At 34.4% G+C, this 18,147-nt stretch overlaps 1 protein-coding gene across 5 annotated transcripts; it reads right to left on the bottom strand.

The window, feature by feature from the left end:
* Window positions 1-346: 346 nt before the first annotated feature.
* LOC127707878 (tubulin alpha-1A chain) lies at window positions 347-17,497 on the bottom strand. 5 transcript variants are annotated; one of them, XM_052212630.1, is made up of 4 exons: window positions 17,348-17,497; window positions 15,849-16,071; window positions 14,646-15,515; window positions 347-711 (listed from the first exon to the last, which is right to left on the bottom strand). In XM_052212630.1, exons 1-4 carry the CDS (start codon window positions 17,348-17,350, stop codon window positions 455-457), a joined length of 1,353 nt encoding a protein of 450 aa, XP_052068590.1. In that variant the 5' UTR covers window positions 17,351-17,497; the 3' UTR covers window positions 347-454. The 5 variants fall into 5 exon arrangements, with proteins under 5 accessions (XP_052068590.1, XP_052068589.1, XP_052068588.1 ...); XM_052212629.1 differs by lacking the exon at window positions 14,646-15,515 and having other exon boundaries at window positions 347-1,581; XM_052212628.1 differs by lacking the exons at window positions 14,646-15,515; window positions 15,849-16,071 and adding an exon at window positions 2,414-2,636 and having other exon boundaries at window positions 347-1,581; window positions 17,348-17,488.
* Window positions 17,498-18,147: the final 650 nt, after the last annotated feature.

Here is an 18,147-nt window from a genome sequence, read left to right as displayed (position 1 = left end):
AAAATTTTTTTGCGGTCGTATAAAAATCAGGTTAGTTTCTCTTTTGAATTGATTCATATTTTGTCATACAAGGGGCCTATGTAGCTTACTAGGGTATGGGTTTTTCTCATTGTTGAGGCATTAAGGCGACATATAGTTATCACATTTTTCTATAATGGATAGTTGTCTCATCGTCAATCATACCTGATTAACTTATTTTATGGCAATCATACCTCTTAAACTTATATCAAAATCAGGGTTAGCAATTTAACCTTAAATTATTTTCTTTGTACCAGAGATAATCTCACTTGATCCATCTATGTAGCATTTTAACATGTTCCATGCATTTTAAAACATCAACTAACAGTTATTCTCAGAATATTTTTTTTTCTCATAAAAATCTTAATTGCACAGATTGCATTGCACAGTTTTAATATCTTTGTGACTGTTTTTGATTATTTGGCAAGAGGTTAAGTTAATATTCTTCTTCGCCTTCTTCTTCACCTTCTACGGAGTCAACTCCGACTTCTTCATAATCCTTCTCCAAAGCTGCCAAATCTTCACGTGCTTCAGAGAATTCTCCTTCTTCCATACCTTCTCCAACATACCAGTGGACAAAAGCACGCTTAGCGTACATCAAGTCAAATTTATGATCAAGACGAGCCCAGGCCTCAGCAATGGCAGTAGTGTTGCTCAACATGCAGACAGCACGTTGTACTTTAGCCAAATCACCTCCTGGTACAACAGTTGGTGGTTGGTAATTGATTCCGACCTTGAAACCTGTTGGACACCAATCGACGAACTGGATGGTTCTCTTGGTCTTGATGGTTGCAATGGCAGCATTGACATCCTTGGGGACTACATCACCTCTGTATAACATACAACAGGCCATGTACTTGCCATGACGTGGATCACACTTCACAAGCTGGTTGGCTGGCTCAAAGCAAGCATTGGTGATCTCAGCAACAGACAATGACTCGTGGTAGGCCTTCTCTGCTGAGATGACTGGGGCATATGTAGCCAATGGGAAATGGATACGTGGGTATGGTACCAAGTTAGTCTGGAACTCGGTAAGATCAACGTTTAGAGCACCATCAAATCTCAGGGAGGCAGTGATTGAACTGACAATCTGACCAATCAGACGGTTCAAGTTGGTGTATGTTGGTCTCTCAATATCCAAGTTACGTCTGCAGATATCGTAGATGGCTTCATTGTCAACCATGAAAGCACAGTCGGAGTGCTCAAGTGTGGTATGGGTGGTCAAGATGGAGTTGTATGGTTCAACAACGGCAGTTGAGACTTGTGGTGCTGGGTAGATGGCAAATTCCAATTTGGATTTCTTTCCGTAATCAACACTGAGACGTTCCATGAGGAGTGATGTGAATCCTGATCCGGTACCACCACCGAAGCTGTGGAAGATGAGGAAACCTTGAAGACCGGTACATTGATCTGCTAGTTTACGGATTCTGTCAAGAACCAAGTCAACAATTTCTTTACCAATTGTGTAGTGACCTCTGGCGTAGTTATTGGCAGCATCTTCTTTACCTGTGACTAATTGTTCTGGATGGAAAAGTTGTCTGTATGTTCCTGTTCTTACTTCATCTGAAAAACAAAATAACATATCAAATTTAATCTAAAAATAATACATGCACATGCAGCGCTTGATAGTATAAATACAAGTTTATTGTTGAAGATTATATCACGTGTTGACCTATAGATGACTCCTGGCTAAGTGTTTGGTTTCTGTCTCATTGATGTATAAACCATATTTTTTTTTCATGACTAATTGTTGGTTCCTTAAATGTCCAGTCGAAAATATTTCATGCATATTCAGGACGATAGTTTTTTTCATGTATAATACAGCATTACAGTTCTTAAATAATTACAGATGTTCCATTCTATAAATTTTTCACTTCTTTTCTTTATTTCGAAGTATTAATAAGGCTAGAAACACCCCCTCCCACTAATAAATGAATTCCCAGACAACAATGTATGTCAGACTCGAGGCCAAAATAAGATGGTTTTTAGGATTTCCTCCCTTTAGGAAAATATGGTATGTTCATGTACTTACAAAGTCCTCTTTGCGCATACTTGCACATGAGGCTACCACCACAAAGTATGTACATGTAGGTAGGATTATTGTTTTATTTATGTTCGAGTATACAAGGACCACCTGCAATTTTGTCGCAATTGGGGCAGGGAAACCCTCAAGTATTTTTTTGCATCTTCCTAGTTTCCCATCTTAAATGAAGTTTATACAATATCATGTACAAAACCAACTTGTATAAGTATCAATCTAATCTAGTAAACCTTTTACTTTAGTCAAGTAGCTTAATCAATTTCCAATATTGATATAGACACTGACTCAGCAAATCACAAAATTACTATTACCAAAAAAACATATGTAAAAAGGTATCAACTACTGTCAACCTACCTACTACTGTGGGTTCTAGATCTACAAATACAGCTCTGGGTACATGTTTGCCAGCTCCAGTCTCACTAAAGAATGTATTGAAAGAGTCGTCTCCACCTCCAATGGTCTTGTCTGAGGGCATCTGACCGTCAGGTTGGATACCATGTTCCAAACAGTACAACTCCCAGCAGGCATTGCCCATCTGGACTCCAGCCTGTCCAACATGTATACTGATGCATTCCCTCTGGAAAAGAAACACAATTGTCAATGCATATTGGCTTTTTGGCCACAGACTTAATATTTATAAAAATTGAACCGGTTCTGTATAAATCCATGCAGGAGCACCCCCCCCCCCCCCTAATATTTTTTTCTCTCACAGAAATAAGACTTATTTCTGATTTGATTGAGGAAAATTAATGCCTAATGGTCTATAAATATATACGTTATAAATCAGGGTGTGTATTTATGAATCATCATTCTTCCGACCACCAGTACTTCACTGCGCTTAATAATCGCGGAAAGTCAATAACTTAGTACTTTGTAGCTTAACCCTAACCCATTATTAATTCTGATTTCACCAAGTAGCAATGTCAAACAAGGAAATATCAAAATGAAACAAAATGAAATCCAACAAATTTGAGAATCATGCGTATAACGTTAGATCAGACTAAAGTAACTGACACAGTGAATTAGTCAATTCGCTGCTTCGACTAAGAAAAGTTGATAAAGATGTTATTTCCCTCGTAAAATTTCTACCGGTTTCTTATTCAAGCATCATGGCGCATTTTCCACATCACCCGCACATGTCCATGACTCACATCATTCAGAGTCGATTTGACGAATTATTTTTAAAACAATTAAGTACAGTTAAAAATGTTAGCTTAAATATAAAATTTCTTACCATTTTGATTGATCTGAACGTTGACTAAGGTGGTAAATTACTAAAAATCGTGTAAAGCCTGACCGAACAGTTAATGAGTCCACAGGATTTATCTGAAGATGGAGCCGGCATTTTCACTTTTATATGAATTCTAAAGGGCGCGACTTGGTGCCACGTTTTTGTATATTCGGACTTTACCATCATCAAACCTTTCATTTCAAACTTCCGAAGGTAAAATGACATCATGTGGGCGGGAACAACAATATGATGACACAGTGTGCTTTTTAATTTGCATAATATATTTCAGTTGGACGAATCTATGTATTGATGCTATAGGGGAAACAATTATTTCAATCTAATAGTCTGTGATTATATCAGATTAATCGAAATCAGAATTAAGATTCAGATTCAATATTTTATTATAGTCTTACCAGAGACATATTAACAAATATATATATGTCTCTGGTCTTACCACATAAAAATATACATAATAACTGGGACTATTATAGTCCCAGATAATAATAAGATTTACAAGATAATATAATGAAAACAAAAAAATCTTTATGTATGCACAAATATTATAAAGATTTACGAGATACATATCTGGTGAAATATAAGCACCAAATCCATATAAACTAATTCAAAGGAATTGAAATACCTTGCTTATTCTTAAACAGACCTTGAGATATATAATTCATGAGCATATTTACACGGATTTATACAAAATGCATGGAATATATTTTCGGTTGTAACAGCACCTTAAATAAACAAAAATATTCACTGCTTTCTAGTATTATTGCTTTTTTTTTTATGATACTTTCAATTGTCTGTCGTTTATTCTCTAATGCCACTGGATGGCCCAAAATTGGATCAATGATTTGTTTAGTAAGATTCGAATAGATATAATACAAGAATGTGTCCATAGTACACGGATGCCCTACTTGCAATATCATTTTCTATGTTCAGTGGACCGTGAAATTGGGATCAAAACTCTAATTTGGCATTAAAATTAGAAAGATCCTAACATAGGGAACATGACCAAAAACTTTAACCTGAAGCGGGACAGACAGACGGACGGACGGACGGGCGGACGAACGGACGGACGAACGGAAGCACAGACCGAAAAACACAATGCCCCTAAATGGGACATACAAATTTGAATATTGAATATTGAATTGAATTTTTTGGAAATTTGATTTTTGAATTTTGAATTTATTAAATTTAGAATTTAGAATTTAGAATTTAAAATTTAAAATTTAATTAAATTTTGAGATATTGAATTTTGAGTTTTGAATTTGAATTTGGCTTTTTTGTGTGTCTCTGATTTTTACATTTCAGTGATCTTTAAATCTGCATTGACTGTCTTTATTTGTACTATTATTAATTTTATTTTTTTAATAGTTTTCAAAGCATAAATACATAAGTTCGTATTGTTATACAATTTTTAACGCTGAGTATGTTCTTGCATCCTTTCAATATTTACCGATTTTGCCATTGCACAATGTCATGCTTTCACAGACGTTATGATTGTTACCGTTATGACATCTTTACACTTAATCCGTCGGAGTAATACCGATGAATAATTTACACAGTCTCAATCTAATTTAAATTGAATCTTTGCGCGCAAAAAAGGAGCAATTAAAGATTTAAGTTTTATCAGATCAGAGACATATAATACAATGTATTATATGTCTCTGATCAGATTAAAAAAGAAATCGCTTGACATCAGTAACTGCAAACATTCCTTAGTCGGTACTCCACTCACTTTTTTCATTTTCAGAGTTGATTATATGCACTTAGTGATCTGCTGAGCAACCCCTTTTCAACCGTTTTTATAGTTTCTTTGTTTAATTTTGTACCATTACACCAATGTCCCAGGTTAGGGTAGTGTTGGGATCTCTTAAAAATGTTTAACCCCGACAATCTTTATCTTCCCGCCCAAAGTCGGATGCCTGTATCTCAGTAATTACCCAGAGCTCTAGTAGTTACCGTTAGGTGCTATCTGTCGTAATTATTTTTTCGTTAAAAGTTGTTAGATTAGGCCTATGGTTATGAAATAAAGATTAGTGCATTTGGACTTGAATTTCACACATTCATCATGTATACAAAAGATAAAAAAGAAAATACAAAATATCAAATGCCAATGCCAAATTATAATGCGTAATCAAGAACAATAAACTAAATTTGATATACAAACAGGTATTTCTCTATGATAAATTTAGAACAAACACGTTGACAAACTCAAAAGTTTCCGGCCTAGTGCCTCTTTGGATTATTATGTTTTTGGGTGTGTGTGGTTTTTTTTTTTTTTTTTTTTTTGGGGGGGGGGGGGGGGGGGGGGCTGTGTGTAATATTTTCGTTTTGATATACATTAAGACTTTGTTAACAAGTTTACTAAGTATGTGTCATTTTCTTTTATCTGTAAAGATGCGAAAAATTATGATTTACCGAAAACGTGGCACTATTGTTTAAATTAATGATATAGCCTATAGAACTTTTTAAAGCATTGTAGCCTAGTCACCAGTCATAAACACAAATGTTGTGTATAAATAACTTGAGGGTCAATAGAGTGGAATTTTGTGTATTGTTATACAGGTCTAGGGGGCATGATTCGTTTTATCTTATGTTGTTGTCTGAATATTTTTTAAACTTTTCCGAAATTTATTATCCATGGCACTCGGGCTAAAATCTCGTTTTTCTCTGAAAGCATTTATTGAAAATCAGCTTATGTAGTACGAACGATAACTCTAACTTGTTTTTTTCTTTTCTTTCTTTTGTATTTTGTTAGATGGGAGACAACTCTGTATACAATGAAAAAAGCAACATAGGAGCTGATCGAAATATAAAAGAAAACCTTTGATTAAATTTCGTGTATTGATAAAACTCCATTTGAAAAGGTTTACATTAATTTTTGTAAATTTTTGCTGGACACCAGAAAAACAGCTACAAATATAGCAAATCTAGGAAGCACCCCCCTTGAACATTTTTTTTCACAGTCTCTAACTATATCTTACCAAGTAAGGCTGAATTCTGAAAATATAAATCCTTTACTTAAAGAAGCATTTACATTGTCAAAACTGCTTGACTTGCATGGTACTTATTCTTGGAATACATATGCTAAGACTATTTCACCCAACCCAGACCTTTTAGATAAAGTTAATAATTGTAGGAACTTGAATGAAGCAAACCTTTAAAGACCTTGACTAAAAATGAATTTAAAGAAAAAAATCAATTATTTCGAAAATAGAATAAATAGCTATGATGAAAATAGTACTCTGTTACTTTATTAAAATTTGAAACTTAGCTGGGATAGAGAATTGTATTTAGCTTCCGATAACTTTTCTATAAGAAAATGCTTCACTAAGTTGGGAATTAGTGACCATTATTTAAAAATAGAAAAAGGTCGGTATTATAAAATCCTAGAAAGGATATAATATGTAAACTGTGCCACTTGCCGGAGAATGAAAAACAATCCCCCCTTGAATGTAAAGTTAACAAAACACTAAGGGATAATCTATTTGAAAATTATTTACCTTCTCATAAACTTATGTCTCTTACCCAAGAACAAAAAGTTAAAGAAATGTTAAACCTATCTATCATGGAACATGTTAAAATATTGGCTCCTTTATTACACTTACAGTCATTAGAACTGAGGGCAGATGTCTTATATTTTTTTCCATGTGTTCATTTATTATAGAACTGTTATTTCTTTGCTATGTTATGTTTGTTTTTTATTTTTGACACAAACTAAATATGTTTATATGACAATAAAGATATTATTATCATTATAACATTCGTTTTTCAGTTGCATATTCTGTGTTACACATGGTGTTCAATAGTTGAGTTTAGTTCAAAGAAAATGTCGGACTCCCTTCTTTTAATCATTGCACATCTACCAAGGATTCTATTTCAAATGTTTGAGATTTGGGAGGGTCAAACCAGACTTATGATACAATAATGATGGTATCATATATCTCTGGTCGAAAACTATAATCCCCATGACTGAGGTAGTATCGGCTCATTTTTTTACAGATCAAAGAGCATCATTTCCAAAAATGTAGATCAAACTTTCCATCTAGAAACTTGTTATTTTTTCGAATGTCGGAGTCCCGCTTGACAGTCTCCCGAATGAACAAAAATTTAAAAACCGTACAGTTCCGTTCCCATACTGTGATAACAAGGAACACGTACCGGCACTGACTTGAAATAATCCTGATACACAGGCATAATTCATATGTATGTAAATGGAGATATGTTATCATTTCGAATGTGCATAATATCATACTAATCATTGCCAAACACGAACACATTTTATTTTTTGGGGCCTATTTGGTCGCAAATTGATACACATTTAATCAATCATTACATGGAGAAAATTGGACATATAATTGACTAAGAACGATGACTGATAGATGTATCCTTCATGTTATACCTTAGATTCAAGTTGGGAATTTCTTTTGCAACAACTGCATACAAATATTTATTTACAAAACTTTGAACGAAAAAGTAAAGTGATCGACATTATAACTCTCCTATGGAAATAGAAATAAAAAAAAAACGTGAAAGCAAATCAGTGACGTTCCACATTCAATCAAATGATATTGAGAGTAAGACAACCAATACATAATAGCTAAAAAGTTAAATGAAAGACTTAACATACTTGGTGTACTAAGGACGTTATATTCTAATTGTTTTGCTTTTAAAATTACATATAAAATATGCTTAGAATTGTCTACAACAATCATCATTAATGATGAAGCCACTTTGTTTCTGTTAATTTTTATTTAGTGCATTTTCTGTTATAGTTGAGATCAGAATGGGCCAATTGTTCCACCCAGAACACTGATTACTGGTAAAAAGAATTCGGCCAATAACTACACCACTACACCACTACACATTAGTAAAGAAATTGATGACTTGGTTTTTGAAAGAATACCACCAGAATTTTTCGATCTTTCCTGTTTTGTTGAAAATAACAATAGAGGGGCAGAATGCATATATGTCGTGCGTGCATGCCACATATAAAAAAAAACGAAAATGAGGAACAACTGCGATGAACTAATTTTGATAAGATTGTGGATAATGATTTCTGTATGAAGAGTCGAATTAATAATTTTTGGAATGATTGAACATTTTGTAGATCTTGTCTTGCTGGACAGCTTTGCTGTGTACGTTAGAAGCCTAAATCAATTTGACGTTGAAGCGCATTGTAAAAAACAATATTTCCCAAGAGTTGGACCAAATCTGGCCTAGGCCATATCTGCCTGGTAGTAGAAGCATTGAAGACTTTGGTTAATAACTCCTATATGTAGTGCGTCAATTATAATTTCAAACACATTAAACTTTTTGAATATCTTGTTTTGCTGATCATTGCTGTTCGTCAAAGATACTTTTAATTATTTAAAAAATATCCCAAAACGCAATAAATAGTTCATTGCAGATTTCTGTCATAATACTTTAATACCTTTTTACATCATGCATTTCTGAACATTATTGCGTTTAGAATTTGTGTTCATATATCATAATTTTCAAGATATAAAGTAACAAGAGTGCAATTGAAAAACAGAATGAGATCAAAACAAAAACAAGAGCGCACACGCTGAAATTTCTCACCTACTATACTGACCATTGATTTTATGTTGATAGTCCTACAAGTATCACCCTAACATTTATGATCCAAGAAAATGAGGTCAAGGTCAGATAAACCAAACCGGAAATACATGTACACCTTTTATACAATCATTCCATACACCGAATATAGATGACCTATTGCTTATACAATGTAGTATAAAAGAAACAGACCCTGAAACCATGAAATTTTATATTGACCAATGAACCATGAAAATGAGGTCAAGTTCAGATGAACCCTGCCAGACAGACATGTACACCTTAAAATCATTCCATGCATCACATATAGTTGACCTATTGCTTATAGTATCTAAAAAACAAAGTTAGCCAGGAAAACTGAACATTGACCAATGAACCAAGAAAATGAGGTCAAGGTCAGGTGATACCTGCCAGACAAACATATACAACTTACAATCATTCCATACACCAACTAAAGTTGACCCTATTACTTATAATATCAGAAAAACAGACCAAAACACAAAAACTTAACACTGAGCAATGAACCGTGAAAATGAGGTCACATCAAATAAAATATGCCAGACTGACATGTACATCGTAAAATATTTCCATACACCAAATATAGTTGTCCTATTGCATATAGTATTAGAAAAAAAGACCAAAACACAAAAACTTAACTTTAACCACTGAACCATAAAAATGAGGTCAAGGTCAGATGACACCTGCCAGTTGGACATGTACATCTTAAAATCATTCCATACACCAAATATAGTAGACCTATTGCTTATAGTATCTGATATATGGACTTGACCACGAAAACTTAACCTTGTTCACTGATCCATGAAATGAGGTCGAGGTCAGATGAAAACTGTCTAACAGGCATGAGGACCTTGCAAGGTACGCACATATTAAATATAATTATCCTATTATTCATAATAAGAGAGAAAATAAAACAAAAAATCTTAACTTTTTTTTCAAGTAGTCACTGAACCATAAAAATGAGGTCAAGGACAATGGACATATGACAGACTGGAACTTCATAACATAAGGTATCTTTATACAAAGTATGAAGCATCTAGGTCTTCCACCTTCTAAAATATAAAGCCTTTAAGAAGTTTGTTAACACCGCCGCCGCCGCTGCCGCCGGATCACTATCCCTATGTCGAGCTTTCTGCAACAGAAGTCGCAGGCTCGACAAAACAGACCAAAACACCAAAACTTAATATTGACCAAAGAACCATGAAAATGAGGTCAAGGTCAGATGATACCTGCCAGACAGATATATGTACACCTTACAATCATTCCATACACCAAATACAGTTGACCTGTTGCTTATAATACTTGAAAAAACAGACCAAAACACAAAAACTTAATATTGACCAATGAACCATGAAAATGAGGTCAAGGACAATGGACATATGACAGACGGAAACTTCATATCATAAGGCATCTATATACAAAGTATGAAGCATCCAGGTGTTCTACCTTCTGAAATATTAAGCTTTTAAGATAGTTAGTTAACACCGCCGCCGCAGGATCACCATCCCTATGTCGATCTTTCTGCGACAGAAGTCGCAGGCTCGACAAAAACTTAACATTGACCAATTAACCATAAAAAATGAGGTTAACGTCAGATGATATCTGCAAGACAGACATATACAACTTACAATCATTCCATACACCAAATATAGCTGACCAATTGCTTATAGTACTTGAAAAAACAGACCAAAACACAAAAACTTAACATTGACCAATGAACCATGAAAATGAGGTCAACGTTAGATGATACCTGCCAGACAGATATGTACACCTTACAATCATTCCATACACCAAATATAGTTGACCTGTTGCTTATAGTACTTGAAAAAACAGACCAAAACACAAAAACTTAACATTGACCAATGAATCATGAAAATGAGGTCAAGGTCAGATGAAACCTGCCAGACTGAGATGTATCCATTACAGTCATTCCATACACCACATATAGTTGACCTACTTCTTATAGTATTTAAGAAACGAACCCAATCACGTAACTTTAACCTTGATCACTGACTGACGAACATGTAGACGTTGCAAGGAATCCATATACCAAATATGGTTATCATAATACTTATAATAAGTGAGAAATTCACATGACAAAAAAAAATTTTTCAAGCAGTCGCTGAACCATGAAAATGAGGTCAAGGACATCGGACATATGACAGACGGAAACTTCGTAACATAAGGTATCTGCATACAAGATATGAAGCATCCAGGTCTACCTTCTGAAATATAAAGCTTTATACAAATAGTTTACGACGCCGCCGGATAGTAATACCTATGTCACGCATACTGCAACTTTCGTCGCAGGCGAGACAAAAATTATAAAATTGTAAAATGCAATGTCTTTAAATAGCAATAACAAATACGATTAAGAAGTCAACTGAAAATTTTGATCAAACGGACGTATTTGTCAATCAAGTTTTATTTAAAATTGAGAATGGAAATGGGGAATATGTCAAAGAGACAACAACCCGACCAAAGTGCAGATAACAGCCGAAGGCCACCATTTAACGTTTTTGCCGTTGACAGTTGCTTCTTTGTATATTTGTAGATTTTTTAACGTTTACATTTTCTGTCTATTTTTAACAGTTTTCAAGACACTATGCAAAAACGCAAAAATGGGTTAATAAATCGATCCTAAATCCAGTCGATACTGTTGACTTATATTTTGGCATTGCACAAGGCCATGTGTCTTTACTCTAAATCCGTTTGTTGTGTACCGATTGATACTTAAGTATAGAACAGGACTTATTTATTAGTTGTAATTTTTTATTTGCTTTGAAATAGCTTTCAGTCATCGTGAGAACTCTTATTTCGGTGCATTGTGTCTGTTTTTTTATGCTTCATACTTATCTTTCAAGTTCAGCCAATTGCAACTGATTTTTATAGTTTGTTCTTATGTTGTGCTGGTTCACCACTGTCTAAGGTTAGGGGATGGTTAAGCGCTCACAAATATGGTTAACCCTGCCACATTCTGTATCTGTCAGTCCCAAGTCAGCAGCATGTAGTTCAGTGGTTGTCATATTTTTTTTTCGTAAATTGTTTTGTTATAAATAAGGCCGTTAGTTTTATCTTTTGAACTGTTTCACATTTTTCTAGTCGGGGCCTTCATTGCCGACCATACGGTTTGCGTTTTCTCATTGTTGAAGGACGTACCTATAATTGCTTTTATTCACTTATTTGAACTCTGATGGATAGTGACATCATTGGCAATCATGCCACATTTCCTTATTTTTTAAAGACTGCACATACTGAAATATCTCGCCGGATTTACTGATTATAATTTTATTTTGAAAGTCTTTAAGACGAATGTTTATTTATAGGTACCAAATAAGCTTTAAATTATCCATGATCCATGAAATTAAGTCAAGGTCAGATGAACATCATTCCATACACCATGGCTGACCAAGGTTATGTACAGTCTTACTCTATAAATCCTCGGGCTGACCTTTTACCTAGTATCCGAGGAAGGACCCTAACAAGGAAAACTTAACATTGACAAATGAACAATAAAATTGAGGTAAAGGTCACTATATAAACTAATAACTAATTTACTTTTTCAAGGAAAAATAAACTTGACGCAGAGATGTCTCGACTTTGTGTATGAATGCAAATGGCAATATTTAAACATGTCAACTATGTAAAACATTTAAAATCAATGAACCATGAATTAAGGTGCAGGACCAAATAACCTGCATAGAAATTAGAAATGCCAACGCTTATAAAAATGCATAACAAATTACCAAATACTATTGACTTACCATACATGGTTACCTGAACACTTAAGTGGTTCCTCTTCAACTGATCTAATCACAAACTTTAACATGTAAACTATGCAAAAAAATTCAAAATCAAAAGACCATGACTGAGGGGGTGAATCCAAATAATCTCCATGGAAATGAGATGAGCCAATGCTTATGCATAAGCATAACATATCATTGACCAACCACAAGTGGTTCCCCTTAAATTGACCTAATCACAAACTAATACATGTTAAGCAAAAAATTCAAAGTCAATAGACCATGACTGAGAGTGTAGGTCATATTCTCTCCATGGAAATGAAATGTGCTAAAGCTAATACAACTGCATACCAAATATCATTGACCTACCACTAGTGGTTCCCCATAAACTGACCTAATCACAAACCAATACATGCTAAGAAAGCAAACATTTCAAAGTCAATAGACCATGACACAGGGGGCGGGGCAAAGTTATCTCCATGGAAATGAGATGTGTCAACGCTATTACAACTGCATACTAAATATCATTGACCTACCGTGGGTGGTTCCCCATAAGGGAGCTACCATTTGATTTTTATGGGTGGGCTAGGATGAAGAATTTTGTGCTGCATTTTTTTTAGTTGTAATCTGTCCTGCCTTTTTTATTTTTCACTCTTTTTTTAACAGATTGTCATTCTGCCTTTTTTTATTGCCCAGTTGCTTATCCTGCCTTTGTTTTTTACTCAAAACTCCTGTCCTGCCTTTTTTTTCAAATTTCATCCTAGCCCCCTCCCATAAAAATCATGGTAGCTCCCTAACCTAATCCCCTTAAACTGACCTAATCACGAACTAATCCATTGTTGACGCTGAAACATTGTGTGTGTGTCTGTCCAAAGTCGGAATCCTACTATTCAGTGGTTGCAGTTGTTGCTATTTATTATATTTGTTTTTCTTTATTGTTTTGTACATAAAACAGACGATAAGTTTTCTCATTAGAATTGTTTAACAATTGTCATCTCTGGACTTTTTACAGCTTGCTATGCCAATACTGTATGGGTTTTGCTCATTGTTGAAATGTTCTATGATCTCCTAAAAAGGGGAAGCTACATTTATCTAAATTGCTTGTCTATTAAAAAAAAACAATCAAACAGAGTTACTCTTCATGTATATAAATTCGTTTCCTATATATATAAACTTTTTATGTCTCAATCAAATATTTTAAAATTTAATTCTAATTTTTACCACTATTACCAAATGGGAAATACATCATTATAAGATTCACATGTGTTTTTTCATTGGTAATCATAGTTTTTACCACATCTTGTTATTTTAAATTGTGTATCACTTCGGAAAAGTTTGACCACTGTAAAGCCTTTACAAGATTTAAGAAAGATATTTAACTCATTTTACTCTAATTTTCTATTTCTCGTATAAATGGTAGCCATATTGGAATAAAAGTTACAATCTTACAATTTTTAAACTAAAACATTTGGAATGATTATTGTCAAGTTTTGTTCAAAATGCCTCAGGTTTCAGAGATTATTTTTGTAAACCAGCAAATGCAAAGTGAAAAGGAAAGCCGAGACTAGCCTTAAAGTCAGCAAGGCTAAAAAGTGCTCAAATATTCAATTCTGGAGAAAAATGTTACTAAGGAAAAAATATGAATAAAAGAAATAGTTAAGCTTAAATTACTTTTTGTATTCTTCGAAATTTAAATTGCACAGTAGTAATCTCAAGATTGTTCTGGTGTTTTATTGACAACAAAGTTAATATTCTTCTCCTTCTTCCTCTCCTTCACCTTCTACTGAGTCGACTCCAACTTCTTCATAATCCTTCTCCAAAGCTGCAAGATCTTCACGAGCTTCAGAGAATTCTCCTTCCTCCATACCTTCTCCAACATACCAATGGACGAAAGCACGTTTGGCGTACATCAAGTCAAATTTATGATCAAGACGAGCCCAGGCCTCAGCAATGGCAGTAGTGTTGCTTAACATGCAGACGGCTCTCTGTACTTTAGCCAAATCACCTCCTGGTACAACAGTTGGTGGTTGGTAGTTGATTCCAACCTTGAAACCTGTTGGACACCAATCGACGAACTGGATGGTTCTCTTGGTCTTGATGGTTGCAATGGCAGCATTGACATCCTTGGGGACTACATCGCCTCTGTATAACATACAACAGGCCATGTACTTGCCGTGACGTGGGTCACACTTCACAAGCTGGTTGGCTGGCTCAAAGCAAGCATTTGTGATCTCAGCAACCGAGAGTTGTTCATGGTAGGCTTTTTCTGCTGAGATGACTGGGGCATATGTAGCCAATGGGAAATGGATACGTGGGTATGGTACCAAATTAGTCTGGAACTCGGTAAGATCAACGTTTAGAGCACCATCAAATCTAAGGGAAGCAGTGATAGAACTGACAATCTGACCAATCAGACGGTTCAAGTTGGTGTATGTTGGTCTCTCGATGTCCAAGTTACGTCTGCAGATATCGTAGATAGCTTCATTGTCAACCATGAAAGCACAGTCGGAGTGCTCAAGGGTGGTATGGGTGGTCAAGATGGAGTTGTATGGTTCAACAACGGCAGTTGAGACTTGTGGTGCTGGGTAGATGGCAAATTCCAATTTGGATTTCTTTCCGTAATCAACACTAAGACGTTCCATGAGGAGTGATGTGAATCCTGATCCAGTACCACCACCAAAGCTGTGGAAAATGAGGAAACCTTGAAGACCGGTACATTGATCTGCTAGTTTACGGATTCTGTCAAGAACCAAGTCAACGATTTCTTTACCGATTGTGTAGTGACCTCTGGCGTAGTTATTGGCAGCATCTTCTTTACCTGTGACTAATTGTTCTGGATGGAAAAGTTGTCTGTATGTTCCTGTTCTTACTTCATCTGAAAAATTGAATGTTTTACAATTTTTCTCTAGGATATATAGAAACATGAAATTACTGGATTATCTTTGAACAATGGTATTATGATACTAGTAGTCTTGTGAATACATTTTGTATATTTAAATTTGAGAGTTGATTACATACTTTTACATCCTTGTGGGATCTACCTTACAGTGCCAGTCTTTGTTAGGTCAATATGATTGAGAAATAGTCTTGATATTATGGAAATCATGGAAATATATTTTGTTTGTCTTGTCGGGTTTGCTGTCTCATTAACATATCTTTCCATCTTTATTTCTATTTTACAAGATTCAATACAATTATAAGTACTAACCTACTACTGTGGGTTCCAGATCTACAAATACAGCTCTGGGTACATGTTTGCCAGCTCCAGTCTCACTGAAGAAGGTGTTGAAAGAGTCGTCTCCACCTCCAATGGTCTTGTCGGAAGGCATCTGACCGTCAGGTTGGATACCGTGTTCCAAACAGTACAACTCCCAGCAGGCATTGCCCATCTGGACTCCAGCCTGTCCAACATGTATACTGATGCATTCCCTCTAAAAGATAAAATTTTTGTATAAGCAGCATGGCTTGTGGTAACTTTATTACTGGTTTTATGATAATAAGCAAGGGTGGTTGATAACACTAATATTAACACTTATTACAACAATATGCATGAATACAAAATTCCAATTCAAATCTTGGGTACATAAAATCTCACATCAGACATACTTAAAGATTAACATTGGGTCTAGACAAGTGTCTGTCTATACAGTATCAAATCAAGTCTAGAAAAATCAATATATTTGAGTGTGTGTGTGTGACTGTGTTGGTCAATACATTGCATGTCAAAAGCAAAAAAGGTTGTATAACTAATATGTCTTTAGGATGTACATTAAAAATAATTCTATTCTTTTCTATAATAAAGATGAAATATTGAAACCAAATCAATACAGCTATAGAAATATAAAAAGAAAAGTTTAGAGATGTTATTACATGTAATTCATTCTAAAGGGCTTTGATAGCTTAAAATTAACATTTACAATAAAATTCCGTCATCATCTTTTAAATAAATTATTTAAATTTTGTAAATGAACTAGACCACGTCCCATTGTATTAATCCCATATTATGCTATGTTGTCGCCATAGGGATAAAGATTTGTCATTCTGAATCATCTTTATTTTCTTGACGACTGAATGAATATTTTAATTAACAAGATGGAAAATCAATAGTCTGCTACTCCTAGATTCATCGACTGTTCAATAAACATGTACTCATCATGCTGCACGCAGTACACATGTGACCAATAATTCACGTTTTATGCTCTTGATTTATGTCACATATATACTAATTTTGTAATAAAAATTATTGAACAGTGTCCTGTGTGAGTGTCTCACATTGACAAGTGCTTATGTACGGGCGCTGTGGGACCTGTGGGATACAAATACTTGTAGACCTCTTTTATCATCATGTGTAACATCAGTCATATAAATTATACAATATGTCTCTGGTAACATACATATATTTTCAATGAAGTTTCTGTATTATTTCAGTTTCATTTGTATTTAAACTTTCGCATATTCATGCAAATTAAACTGAGGTGTGTAATATCAGTTAGAGACGTTGTCTCTGGTACAATAGTCTGGGGGAAAAGTTGAATTTAAATAGTAGGCTCATGCATTCATTAATAAAATATAGTAAAATGAACTCACGTGCTTAACAAAAAAACGAGAGTACTCGTCAGGAAGATTGGTTGGAAGCTATAAAACTGCGAAATTTATCATAGAAAGGCTCAGTATAATAAGTATTCTTTTAGAATAAAATTTACTTACCATTTTGGTTGATCTTAACGTTGACTAGGGAGGAAAACTTCGAGAAAACTTTAAAGCCTGAACGAACAGTTAATGAGTCCACAGGTTTTAACTGATGTTAAACAGCCGGCGTTTTCTTATATACTATACTGTTTGGCCTTGAGGCCCTTAAACATGTATATTCTGGTTTTACCTTTAGTGCTCACTCAATTTCAAACTTCCGAATGTTTTATGATATCATTTAGGGCGGGGCTTAATGTGTCTGCAGGTGCTTGTGATTTAAATAAAAGTATTTAAAAAAATGGAATGACCTACTAATTGATGCTGCAGGGGAGAGTAGGTTGTTCCATAAACAAAATGAATGTTTGAATAATGATTGTATAAAATTTAAAAGAAACGTTGAACATATTAATTTATGTGCTAAATTGTGTATACATTGTTCTTAATATAACACATTATAAGCAAAATGTCTATATTGACTGCTATACATTTTGCGTATTGTAAATACATATGATAAAAAGTGTTTTCAGTGTTATCCAGATTGTCAGTTTTTAACTTTTAAGCTTGTGGTTTTGTGCCAAATTCCATTTTGAAACGATCAATAAGAAAATGTGAAAGGATAGAATGATTGACGATAGATGCTACAAAAATATATACATGTATGAAAAATGATAAAATGAAAGTGACATGAAAAATTTGAAACAATTCAAACGAGAAAACTAACGGCCTTATTTATAACAAATCAATTTACAAAAAACAAAATCAACAGACATGAACAAACGACAACCATTGAACAACAGGCTCATAATTTGGGACGCACA

Source organism: Mytilus californianus, unplaced genomic scaffold (assembly GCF_021869535.1).
Source record: "Mytilus californianus isolate M0D057914Y unplaced genomic scaffold, xbMytCali1.0.p SCAF_7, whole genome shotgun sequence".
Taxonomy (NCBI): domain Eukaryota; kingdom Metazoa; phylum Mollusca; class Bivalvia; order Mytilida; family Mytilidae; genus Mytilus; species Mytilus californianus.
The sequence above is the reverse complement of the archived record's forward strand: the minus strand, read 5'-3'. Positions and strand labels throughout refer to the sequence as shown.